At 48.5% G+C, this 13,530-nt stretch overlaps 1 protein-coding gene across 1 annotated transcript in view; it reads right to left on the reverse strand.

Moving 5' to 3' along the window:
• Positions 1–4,248: 4,248 nt before the first annotated feature.
• Positions 4,249–13,530, reverse strand: part of dysc (whirlin protein dyschronic) — a gene marked incomplete at its 3' end in the record, with an annotated part of 98,890 nt that continues 89,608 nt past the window's right edge. Inside the window, exons 9-13 of the mRNA XM_017906410.1 lie at positions 13,418–13,530; positions 13,249–13,308; positions 9,229–9,383; positions 4,494–4,575; positions 4,249–4,359 (exon numbers count right to left, since the gene is read on the reverse strand). Of these exons, the coding sequence (XP_017761899.1) occupies positions 4,249–4,359; positions 4,494–4,575; positions 9,229–9,383; positions 13,249–13,308; positions 13,418–13,530 (521 nt within the window). The remainder of the gene's footprint in view (positions 4,360–4,493; positions 4,576–9,228; positions 9,384–13,248; positions 13,309–13,417) is intronic.

Here is a 13,530-nt window from a genome sequence, read left to right on the forward strand (position 1 = left end):
TGACTGGCCGATCATCGATAAGGGGCCATCGTAAACTGATCGAGCAAACACACCGAGTTCGAGTGTCGTCGTTCTGGGATCGCAGCCTCGTCGTCGAGTGCGCCACTTCCGGCATACCTGCGGACGAATCGTTTCGCTTATCCGTGACACCCTTCGTTCCCGACTAAGCGACGAGGCTTGGCGGCTTCTCTTACGTACGAAAAGGACAATAGAGCTCGACGCTCGAGGACGAGTGTTCCCGGACGAGCTTCCGGGTCTTGGCGTGTGACGATGATGAACTGTGCTCGAGGAATGTCGCGAATAGGGGAAGCGGAGCGATCGGTACCCTCGTGAAGGCTTGAGGCTGTTTGCGTGAATGTGGGTGCAGTGTGGTAGAACGCTGGTTACTCGGATTTTTCAAGCAACCGACTTAATGCCGGTGTTCACGCGTTCGAGGATGGTCTTCCGTTGTAATTATAATCATTTCCAGGCGCGAGGCCTGGATCTTCATCCTCGTGTTTTATTTCGCGTCGTTTATGAATGCACGAAGGATCGTTAGGTGGTAATGATCGTCGAGTAACCAGCGTTCCATCGTGTGTACGATTATTCTTCGCGCCGTGCGTGTGTCCGCGCGCGCGCACGCCTATGTTTGTGTGTGTGTACGTGTCAGTATTAGGAATGAAATTTATTCTCCGTAAAAACGGAATATTATCCGACGATGTACAGTTCCATGTATGCCACTACCGAGTAATACACGGCTCGCCGATAGTCGCTTTGCGTTGCTACTACCATATCGACACGATCGTGCTTCCCTCCTTTCCAAATCGTCTGTAATTTATACCTATTTGTTTATTCTTTTAACGTTACAACGAGACTGAAAGATAAAGACATCTTCCTGTTGAAAATGTGTGATTATTTCACTTCCGCCATTCCTACATCCGAAAATCGCCATTTTCCAGCGGACCAACGTCTCCCGGTGCACCCAGTGTACCCAGGGTCAAAGAATACCAATTAATTACGAATATTCCGAAGAATTTCGAGTTCCGAGATACGACGGAACGCGAGGTCGAGGGATACCCGGAAAATGTCAGAAATGTGGGAAATTTTTCGCGAAATTTTCGACGATCGGAACGGATTGAAAGGACGCGTTCGCGATGGAGTCGCGGCGAGAAATAAAAAGCGCGTCTCTTTTCTCGATCTCGGGTCTCCTCTTCAAGGATATCAAGCGGCCGGTCCACGCTCGGTCGACGATCTCCCGTGTGCCAAGGACGGGCAAAAGTCCATCAACGTTAACCGCCGCGAAATAGAGACATTTCGCGGCTGCATCGGCCGGGCCTTGCTATCTGTACGCCATGATCGATCGAGGCTGGATAATTAATTCAGAGCTGGAACACCTCCTTCTGGCTGGTCCGTTGGATCTCGTCGAGCGGATATACGGGCCGCGATGAACATCGATCGACCTGGCGTGATCAGCGTCCATAAATCGAGCTTGTTTCCAGATGGACCCGTGAGAAGATCCCCTCGATCGCGCAGGATCACACCGTCCGGGCATGGGAGCCAGGCCTGCGAGCTCTGGCGAACGTACGATTTCGTAGCGATCACGCGAGCTGCGCGATAAGATCGGGGCCAAGCGACGATGTTAACGGGCTTGATTTTTCTCCCCGACTCTTCCATACTCTCCTCCCCGGTATGATCCGCCTCGCTACGAGTATAATCAGGCTATTGTGATGGGACGATTATAAAAAGTACGGTAACGAGTAATCGGTCGGTGCGCGTACGACGAGGGTAGCCACGATGGCACGATTACAAGAGTAAAGTGGCGTGCGATGGGTCGGTAGGTGCACGAGCAGGGTACCGTGCTGTTGCAACGATCGCGAGGCAACGACTGATCGGTCGGTAGGTGTATAATCGTGTATCACGATGGAGCACAGTGTCTCGGGATTACGCGGGGGTTAAGGGAGACACGGTGAGAAGGATGAGCCGTCCAGGCCAGAGGGGGATCATCATCCTTGCGAGAGGGTAAAAATAACGCGTGACTTCAGCGCGCCGTTAAAAGCGTTGCGAGATGGATTCTCGAGGTGTCGATCCCGAGGCACGGCCGAAAGCAAATAACGCGTTCGATTTAATTCGCCTACTAGCCGAGGTCGTTTACGAGCCTGCTAGACCGGTCGATACGCGACGCGACTCTTCCATTCCACGGATTTATCGTTTCGTCCCGCGGAATGTCAAATTGACAGCGGAGCAAAAAGCCTCGACGTCGTGGAAAGAGGGTCCTGTGACCGGCCACGGATTCCTGAAGCGAATCGTGATCGTGTCGCTGCACGAGACGACCGTAGTTTTAGGTTTCGCGATCGATCGCTGATTAATATATTCCATATCGAGTGTTTCACGGCGAATAGAAATGGAACGGATGGTTCCGAGAAGCTAAAGGCTGTCAAGAAGGTATGGCAGCAGACCGGTGCTGAACGTTTCTAATCGAGCTACGCGGTTTGCGTTTCGAGGCAGTCGCGACCTGGTGACTAATTAGGGTGGCTCGTTACTCGTAGCAGTTCCTTAATTGGTCGATTCTTGCGGGACGACAATCGAGTTAACGGTTTCTTGTTCATTTAAATGCCACGGTTCATTGACTCCTGTCAATCGTGACCGTTCGGTCGGTAGTGAAATTTTAGGCTGACTAAGGGATTCGCGACGTCCATCGAAGATGTCTGAATTATATCGGTGTACTTACGAGCATTGTGCAGGATGATGGAGAATCGTGGCAAATATAGTTGGAAGAAATAAAATTGATCGAGATTAGTCGCGCGCGCGTTACATGATTAATTCGATGTTCGAAAGTAAGTACCAGAGTGTGTGTAAGAAATAGACTACTTTGACGTGGTTATAGATCCAGTGAATGTGAAATTATCTAGGTGAAATACCGGGTGTCTAGAAAGTGAACACCTACTTCGACGAATTTTCTTAATTAAAGAGAAAGGGAAATCAAAGAAGCTGCTACGAGAGTTTAATTATTCTCATACCTCCGGTCTACTTTGTAATTTGCTTACGAGGACATTACGATTTAATAAATCCAAATCGAGTTTCAGTATATAATACTGTATATAGTGTAATAATATTATAAAATTGCACGCTTCCCCGAATCGTGCGATCACTTTCAGAACGTCGTGTACATCGAATCAGACCAGAATTACCCTAAAACTGCGCAAGGTATTATCTCGTTACATATCTTTCGGATTTCACTGTTGTTTTTATTAAAGCCGCCGATCATTAGCTTCGAATATTCGCAGAGAAATTTCTCCGCTGTCTCAATTATCCATTTGTTCTGCTCTCGTGCGCATCGCATGTGCATCCTGTACCCTCCTTTTCTTGACATTATCACACGCAAAATACTGCCGGCCATTAGCGCAAGACAATTCCGCCGTAATGCGGCTCATAACCGGGCAAGTCTCCTCTACTCTCGCTACTGGGGCGAATTCTATAGGTACAGTTACCGTGTACCAGCAGCATTGTTAATGCGTCTGATACACCAGCGGAATACCGAACCCAGGGACGTATTAATTCGAAGAAAAACGCTGCCGCGTCTTAAAACACAAAAGATCGTGGCGAGGCCGTTGAAACTTCAGCCCGGGATTCGCGATGAATATTCCTAATAGCCTTGCCCGTTATCTCCCGACGTAACAGAGGACAGAGGAAAACTCACGTAACCGGGAACGTTTCCACGGAGTTTACCATTCCCATTACGAGTCGCGAAATTTAGCAGATACGATATCTTGACAGAGTTTCGCGGTTACCCCGCGATTACTCGGACCTTTCCGCCATTTTGTCGTTACGTCCACGCGGAATCCTCTCTGTAACTGACGTTACGCGATTCTAAGATGTTCACTGCTCCCCTGTATCTCTTCCCCTTGTTCCTTGTTAAAACCAACTGAATCGCTGGCTTCGACTCACGGTTTTCGAATTACGCGATCAAGAAAGTTGGCAGATGGTGTTCGCGCGTCGCGTGCAGCGAGGCTCGCCGCCATTTTGTACAGCGCAGACGGACATTCGACATTTGCCGCGGGAGACGTCAAAGGTAAGTTGCTTTGGCACGGTTGCACGCGATAACGATCGTAAATACCCTATAGGAGATTCCTCCACTCTATGGACAACTGGTATTTTCCAGCGGGAAGCAACACCCTCGACAAGTGGAATTCGGGCCGAGAGGTTCGCGAAGAAAGAAGGAAATACCGTGACAGAGATGTCCCCAGAGGTAAAGGTAAATTATCGACTCACCAAATTGTCGGGATGAAGATGATGGTGGCCGTAGTCTCTGGGATTGCCGCGAGAGCCACCAGGCGAGCTGTGTCTGCGCCCGCGACCGTTCTCCAGCTCGTCCTCGTAGTCCTGGAAAAGAAACGGGCAAAGTCCCTTTTATCTCGTTCGGGAACTGTTCCGGGAACGTTCTCTGGAATGGACAATCGTCTAAGAAGGTCGAGCTTCGAGCACCGGCGGTTTGGTTTCTCGAAGAATTTCTGTACCTGGTTGTCGCACTCGTCGTCGTTGGAGAGGGCGAGATCGGAGGTCGTCACTTGGTGCTGCTGCGTCCTCCTGCAGCCCGCTCTGGAATGGCCAAAATTGCGATTTGAGACCACCCACCCTCCGAGACTCGCTAACGTCTCTCACCCAATCTTCCCTTTCGTCTAGATCTACGGATCGTGCTACCGTTTCTCACAATTATCCACTGTCTCGAAGTAGATCCATGCTAGGTTTCACCTCGTTCCGAACAATTCCATCACCTTCCTTTCCCGTTTCTCCTTTTTCTTCTCCCGCGTACCCCGCGTGGCTCATCCGCTGGTCACGCGTCGATCAAACGTTACGGCGATTCATCGATCACCGTTTGCCAGAACGGAGAGGCGAAACCGATTTCTCGAACGCGAGAGAACTCGAGGGACTCGTGACCCGAATACCGGTCACTCCGTGTCGCATTTATCCCCCGGGAAAGCTGCCGTTCTACTAAGCCTACGAGTCGGAATCTACTGGCCGATAATTCCGCGATTTATAATCGTCCTGGAGGACTCGAGGCTCCTCGATATCGTGCCGCGAGACCGTTTCGATCGGAACGAAAATAGAACTGGCTATTCTCACCCGGTGAAGTTAGACAGAAGAATGGAGCACATATGAGCGACAAGCGGCGACAGCGATGCGGTTATTTACGTGTTTCACATCGATTATTTAATCACCACCGTGCTGGTCGATCATCGAATCCCCGTGCAGCCCCGTGGACGTCGCATGCCAAATCTATTTCCGTTCGTCAGCTCGTCCTTCGTCCAACTTTCAAGAGCCTGGTGCCATCGATCGATCGACGTCGCGTTGACAGCCAACCATCACGCTGTCAAAACGTCCAACCACCGGCTCTCCGTGCTTTTCCACCACTCGTGCCTTCGACTTTCGCTTTCCAATCTCGCTGTCAACCCCGATGACGAGTCGCCCCTCGGTCAAGAGACACCCCTCTATAGAGGGAAATCGGGGCACGGTACACTTCTGAATTCACCGTCCAGGAGCCGATGAGAACGAACGTGGAAGGGTGTTTCGAGTCGTGGACACGGGGCTAGTTACTTGGCTAAATCTCTGGCACCGGTTTGCTCCGGACGTTGACGAAGCGCGCGGAGCGAAAATGAAGATGGAGCTCTGGCCCTGACGTGCACACTGACACTTTTTTCCCGCGAACGTTCCGTTCGCGTAGCTATTACGGCACTGCTAACTCTCTCCGAGCTCATTTGTTTCATTCTGTTACCCGGGATACGACCTAGTGTTAGAACTTTGGCCGACCATAGAACGAAATTTTCAAGGGCCATTCGTGCCTTTCCTATATGTACGCTATTGCCGCATGAGCTCCGTTATCGGACTGCGGTAGAGGGGTTTCCAGAATCGCTCCAATAACGTGTCACGTTGTGCCGCAATTCGGATCGCACCCTCTCCTGGATCCTCCACTTTGCACCCCCGCTTTGCCTCGACTATCCGTATCAATATCAACGGATCCAATAAACAAGTATTAAAAAATCAACCTTTAAATTTAATCTAATTTACTCCTTAGAAATTATACATACATGGATAACCGATTCGAAAAAAATAATTATTGCAAGTTACAATATTGCAATAATTCCCCTATTAATCGAAATAAGTTTCAAGAGCTAGGAAAATTTAATCCTTTGCACTCGACGATTTTTTGGCTAGAAGATTCAGCAGAAATTCAAAGATTCTCTACTAAAAAATTGACGATACTTTTAATAAAGAATTGTATAATAATAGAATTTAATTAAATCGACATTATTGACATTAGAAATAAGTTTCAAGAGCTAGGAAAATTTAATCCTTTGCACTCGACGATTTTTTGGCTAGAGAAGAGATTCAGCAGAAATTCAAAGATTCTCTACTAAAAAACTGATGATACTTTTTCGAGTAATAAATAAAGAATTGTATAATAATAGAATTGAATTAAATCGACATTATCGACATTAAATTTGATATATTAATTAACATTGATCTTCCAAATTTGATGAAATGGTGACTGAAGCTCACCTCTCGAGTGCAAGGGGTTAATAATAAATATAAAAATGGCGTTGGAATATGTCGTGAGTTAAAAATATTGTATTACAAGTTTGAGATGGAAAAATTGGAACCACCGTGCGATATTATAATTGCTCAACCAGCTAACTTGCCTCGTAAGCTATATCGCATTGGAAATTAAATTCGTGGAATTCCTATTCGTTCATTTATATCTGCAGGAACAGGGTTCCGCGGCGAAGATCAACACCGGCTGCAGCGATACGAGCAAAGCGAGTAAGACGGAAATAATTCTTGGCGATGTAAACAGAGTTTGGAAATGAAACGTAAACGAAAGGTGGATCCGGTGGAAGAAAGGGTGGACGGATGCAAACAATAAGATTGGAATCCGGTTTAAACGTTCCGCGGAAGCGGGAACATTCATCGGCAGATCCCGCGTGAAATAATCGGATACGAAACGAAAACCGATATTGGCCCTGCGAAATATGCAAATCCCATTTTTCTCTGTTTTCCCCGTTCGCCCGGCCGCGAACGCTTTATACGTTTCCCCGTGCCGGCCAGAGATATCGATTCGACGGAATTTACTTACGCCCAATTCCGTAGAAAGACACGTATATGTACACACGGAACGTCCCTAGTCTATCCATCAGCCCCCGTGCACGGATCCACGTACAGGGTGTGCGCCGAATTAATCGACCTGACCATTCCTTCGAACACCAACGAGAGAAACTGGCACGGGGCCAGAGAAATTTTACGGAAGATGGAACCCGTTTGCGATGGAATAACTCTTTCGACCTTCGCGTCGTACCCTTCTCTTTCTTCTAAATTTCCAACCGATACTTTCTTTCAGCCTCGACGATTTTGCACCGGTCGCAGCTGGAAAGTTGTTTGCGATTATTTATTTTTCTTTTTTTCAATGGAAATATTTCCAATTCGGAAAGTTCTATTTTTATTTATTCGCGTTTGGATATTTGTCATTGGGAACGTTTCAAAGGGCACCGTCCATTCCTTATTTCGTTTTGAATTTTTTAAGGTCGGTATTTCGATTTTAATACGTGCCTTATATAAATGATAACGCGAATCACGTATTAAAAAATTGACCTACATTGCGAATGTCGCGAGAAAATTAATTATCCAAGCTCCCCAAAAAATTTTAACGAAGCTTCGAGAGCTTACCGTAAAACTTCTCAACCTAAATTTTCGACAGACACCGAACAGCTGCCATTTTTAAAAAACTCTTCCACCCCATTGTCGAAACATTCGAATCCTCTTTGGAAAAAGTCGACGTTCCACTTTCTCAAATATTTCCACCGAAAATGACACTCGCCCTTTGACCTTAAGAAAGTCCACCCCTCGCTTCCCCCTTTGTTTTCCTGTTTCCCTTTTTTCTCTTTCAGGATGAAGCAACCTAACCCCGTCCCATCAATCTCCACTTACGACACGCTCCTTTGACCGTGCATAAAAATCCCGCCTAGGGTCCGGCGAATTAATCCAACGATCCACAACAGAGCTGACCACCGATACACCCTGTACACGTGCACACAGGCCCGACCACCGCCCACGCGGCGACACACGGACGACACACAGGCACGTGGCCGCTATTTACCTCCCCCTACTCCGCCTCTCGTGTCTGCTTATCCGTGTACATACCTGCTACCAGTCAGGTGGCGTCGAAGGGGGTGGCTGGCTGAATGCGGGATAGACAGTAAAGCCAGATCGGGCCTGGTAGGAAATGAAATATCGATGTACCTCGTATATCCGACATAGAAACGCCATTACTGCTATCCCTGCTCACCGGGAATCGCGTGCCCCTGAATCTTTCTCGTTCTTCTCCGGCCTTTTTTCATTTCCAACTCCGATTCCGCGCCAGGACGATCAATTAACGATTAAGGCTCTAGTTGCTAATGGAAGTCGAAGGGTTGGCTGTTCCTCCTCGATAAATATAGTTGCAAGGAAGCACTGGAGAGAACTGAAGTTTAGCTTCATTGGGATGGAAGACAGGGACGAGTGGATAGGGTTGCTTTTAGGATAAAGGGTTGTTTACCGCTAGTAATAGGTGCACAGTCTATGGAATTAATTATTCCTGCACTATTTCCTGTTCCCTGTTCCCTGTTACCTCTGCTGGAATTATGCGTGCTTTTTTTCCCAGAACGTTAATCGCAGGTGAGAATGCTCGCGTTTATGTACTCAGAGGGGGTGCTTTTTCAACGACGGACATGTCGCGGGTAATTTGAAAAATTGGTCGGAATTGCTTGGTCGTGAACGGATAACTGCAGTCCCACGTTCGAGAAATCGGTACGAGCTTTCGCAAGGTGCACGCAATGCAACGATTCGAACCAATCAGCGTGGCGTTCTCGACGAAGCCACTCGAGGTAACCGAGTTACCTCGAGTGTAACTGCAAACTCGCCGTTTACCCCGAACGACAGAGCTCGACTTGGATCTCCTTCGACTCGCTTCGATTGAACATCGCGATTATATTACGAGTCGCCATTTGTCTTTCAATTTCGAGCATTTCGATCGAGTATTCCCTTCCCTCCTTGGGCATAATTGCTCTTCCCCGAATTTCGCCGGAGAGAGAAGAGGAAGGAAAAATCGAGAGGAAGGAAGAATTCGATGGAGATCGAGCGATGTTCGAGAAAATGGAGAGAGCTCGAAGGATATTGCTGAGAAATGGCAAAAGATTCTCGTTTTATTGGAATCATCTCGACCTGGTCCTGGGCATGTCGGCACCCAGGCCGCTGTCCTCGCTGGGCGATCTATATTCCTGGTTATCCCGCGGCAGGAGAGGTCCTGTCACTCCTAGAGGATCTCCCTCGACGTCCACCAGTCGTCCCGGACGGCAACAACCACCGGGTACACCCCTCTGCGAGAAATCACCAGATCCAGTCACGCCGTTCGCCATTCCGTCGCCACTTTCAGCCCGGTTTCGATGGCCAACGAGCACTTTTTTCTCCTTTTTCTCCCTCAGATCCCTTCTGTCCATTTCCCAAACCTTTTTTTCTTTTTTTCAACGATTTCTCTATCGTTGCATCGAATTTTTGACACAACTTCAAGCTTCACCTTCGTCATTCGTATTTGGAGATTCAGCAAATCATAAGAAATTAGAACTCTGATTGCTTCGGATTACACACGGTGTCCTCTAAAAGGGGGTTCAAGACGAACATATCTGACTTTAGTACTCGGAAATATATAAATAATAATTCGGAATAATTCGGAATAATTCGGAAAGGCGTACCAAAATTCTGTCAATTTTCTCGAGAATACGAAAAAATTTCACTCCGCGTTTTCGACTGATTTTTCAAGGGTAGATTCTGTCGCGGGACACCCTGTATAATCGAGAGAAAATAAAGAACGAAGCGTAGTCGAACCGAAGATGAAAAACTTTCGAGATAAGCAACTGAAGGTGTCAGAAAGCGATAGCTTGGTCGAACGGGAAGTCGTTGGAGGATTCCATTCGCCGCGTAAATCATCGAATCGATCTTCCCATTCGTGCCAATCCCCACCCCTGACCGTCAAAGTCACCGATTAATTAGCCACAGAAGCATCGGTCTTGCCAATTTAGCGACGATCTATCATCGATCGGTGCCGCGTGCGTGGCTGACGTTTGTCACTGCACAGATGACACTTGATTTACGATGACTTCCGGTGGCTCTCTTCCGTTCGAAGATCACGAAGCCGGGCCATTCGCAGGCCCGTGAACCGTGAAGCCGCGTGTGCCAGCCGTTCGTCATTAATCAAGCATCGTCCCATCGATCCGTCGATCGGTCGCGATGAAAGCGATCCCCGGCCTTCGAGTCAATTAAACCGCGATGAATAATTCTCCGCCGATTAACACGACCCGCCAATTGCCGATTCCGAAACGTCGCAATACCCCAGTGTCCACTGACAAATTTTCTTCCTCCAGGGAACTCGATTCGCGTCCCTATCGTCATGTTCTGAACCGATCTCTACACCCGCGCGGGTTCCACTGCCACGGTTGGAACCAGTTCCCCGTTAATTAACGAAGCTTCGATGCCGGGACCAATTAGACTTTCTTCGCTGTTTTTCGTCACTGTCGATTAAAGGGCTTCCAATTAGAGCGATTAAAGTTTCCGTAATCGTCTCGGGACTCGAAGGCGAACCGAGGCTAAACGAAAATTTCGACGATCTCGACGACAGGCGGCGGCTTGGACAAGCGGATCGCAAAGAGAGAAGTTGGGAGATCGATGTGTTCAAAAAGAAGAAAAAAAAAGAAACGGGAGAAGGGAGAAAATGGCGTCGTGGAAAGCCGAAACGCTAAGGACACGAAAGCGAAGGAACAAAGCGAACGGAAGCCAGGGACTAGGCTTTCGTCGGAACAGAAATCGTTTCGTTCACGAACGGTTCTGCGAAGGAGATTAACGGTGTCGCTCGTTTTCAACTCGTTGGCTACGAAACCGGCCATCAGCGAGCTAGCCCGAGCTTTGGACAAGGCTGGCACGATCTTCCCGGATCTATACGCTTTCTTTTTTCCACGCTTTTTCCAACGGTTGCGAAACGGGAAAACACCGTGCGACGAGAGCTCGGTAAAGCTTTCGGGAAACCTCCCAGCCCCTGAATCGTGACGCACGAGATGCGATTAGGCCGATCTCCAGCCAACTATACTTAGCATCTTGCGATCGAGTGCGTGATCAGTCGCGATTCATCCGGCTCGGCAGAAGTCGAGAGTGGATACTCAGTCGGGGATTGGAGTTTCGAACGAATTTATAAAATGTTACTCGTCGAACTGGGACAATGTTCCTTTCTCCTCTTTATGAATATTGCATTCGCAGCTATTGCACGTTTCGAATCTTTTAATAAGAAAGGAAACGAATATTCCGTTATCCAGGGTGTTTCAGAGACGTACAATCGTGTCAAGAGAAAGTGTCCGTGTCAAAGGCGAATCGAGAGGAACGGATACGGATCTTTTCATTCGAAGTTTCCATCGAGGAAATTGACGCTCGGTAATTTGAAATTCCTCGAACGAGAAATTTTATTCCACTCGCTTTCCACTCGCTCCTGCACTTCGGTGGAATAATTCTCTGACCAACCCCCTGTCGTCCATATCGAAATGCCCTGTCCACGCTTCGTGAAAAGCGAGTAACGAAGGTGCATACGGAGCGAGGGAATTAATTCGTTGGTAAACGTAACGTTCCTTTTCCCCACTCGAGATTACACTCGGATCACGCACTCGACGGAAGCAAGACAGGAGGAAACAGAAATCCAGCAAAGCTCAGGCGAACTCGTTCGAGAGGGTCGGAAATTTGTACTGTCTCCCCCGATGTGATTAGCGTGAAAAGAAAAATAGTAGACAGGCAAAACCATTCGCATCTACCAGCTGCATTCCACTCTGCAACGACGATTCCGCAAGCGCGTCTAAGACCTAACGCATCCAAGACTCGGATGCTCGAGTACTCGAAGCCACGGTGCGATCGACTGGCGTCTTTTCACCCGAGCTTTCCATCGTTATTTCGAACGGTGAAACCGTACACCAGGCCTGGTACGAGGCGTGTACACAGGGCGCGGCTTAATTGCGCGACATTCAATCCACGGGCTTCGAATATTCGCGCAACGGCACGGCTCAAGCGCTACGCAAACAATCTCGACTGCGAGGTCCAAAGAGACGCGGAACGTTGACGAGCGCAGACCGGAAACGAGGCGACACTGCCTGCCAGGGAAGCGCACTAACACTAAGCGAAATCATAAACAAAACACAGGCAGAGACAAAGAGAGAAGTAGACAGAGAGTGATACGGTATTCGAGTGGAAATAGAAGAAGTGGAAGAAGATGAAGCGAGAGAAGAGACGCGTCTACGAGAAAGCGGAAAAGAAAGTAGTTTGACTTGGATGAAGAAGAAGCGAGAAAGGGGTTGCAGGAAGATTCTCGAGTCATGCTTCGCAGGTCAACGCGATGGCCGAGAGCAATTAAGCAAAAACAAAACGTTCTCTCGGATCGCGACGTTGCGTCGAGGTGGACGTGAGGCTTGTCGGGTAACTCGATCATCCCCTTTGGATAGGATCTTCCTCTTCCGTCTTGTCCTCCGGGAGTCTTCTTGTCTCCGAGACGATCTTCCTCCGTTGTCTTCTCGCACCTCTCCAATCGACAATGAGCTTTCCTATCCCTCTTCCTCCATCACCACCCCGTTTCATTCGCCCCTTTGTTTCTTTCTTCCCTTTCGCCTTTCGTTCCTTCCCTTCGCTCGGATCTGCTCTTGCAGCTGGCTCCACCTGGGTGAAGCTACCTGGACTATTCCACGATATTTCCTTCATTTCTTTCCGTAAATATCTCTATTTTCGGAGGATTCCCGCGCAATTTTGATCAGACAGAGCGAACGAAGGGGAGGAGGGTGAAGATATCATCGCGTTACTCGACTCGAGCTCCTCTCCGAATGCACGCGTGCGGCATTCGGGGAGGAGAATCTCCTAGGGGTAGGTCGCTTGCGAGACTCGGCGACAGAGACAGGTAAAAAGAGACGAGAGGAGAAAACAGTCACCAGTTACGTCTAACAGTTACAGTGGACAACGCAGAACAGAGAGTGAGAAAGACAGAGACAGATAGTTTCTATACATGTCCCGAAACAGAGATAGAGAAAAGATAAATAGAGAAAGAGAGAGAAAGAGAGAGAGAGAAAGTGTGTAATCGTGTGAGATATCAGGTGAGTCGTTGTGTATCCGTGTGTTGCCCGCCATTCGTGTTACTGTACGGTGAGACGGTAGTTTCCGTTCACTTACCGGAAGATCGTGCAGAGACGGCGTCACTATCAAGTCCGAATGAGCGCGGTCACCTTTTCTCTGGAAACGAGAGAAGAAGAGATAATTTCGAGATTAACAACCGACACCCGAGTCCTCGGTTTTAACCCTCGACCGTGTCTTGGAGGACAGGGGGTTACTCGAAGCGTACCCTTGCCATGGCTACCCGAGGCCTGTAAACCAAATCGTCGAAGGCAGCCCTGTCTTTGCTGTCCACGAGTTCCCTCAGCTCGGTCAGCAGGGTGAGCTTCTCGTGGGTGTTCA

Source organism: Eufriesea mexicana, unplaced genomic scaffold (genome assembly GCF_001483705.2).
Source record: "Eufriesea mexicana isolate 0111107269 unplaced genomic scaffold, ASM148370v2 scaffold5394, whole genome shotgun sequence".
Lineage (NCBI taxonomy): Eukaryota > Metazoa > Arthropoda > Insecta > Hymenoptera > Apidae > Eufriesea > Eufriesea mexicana.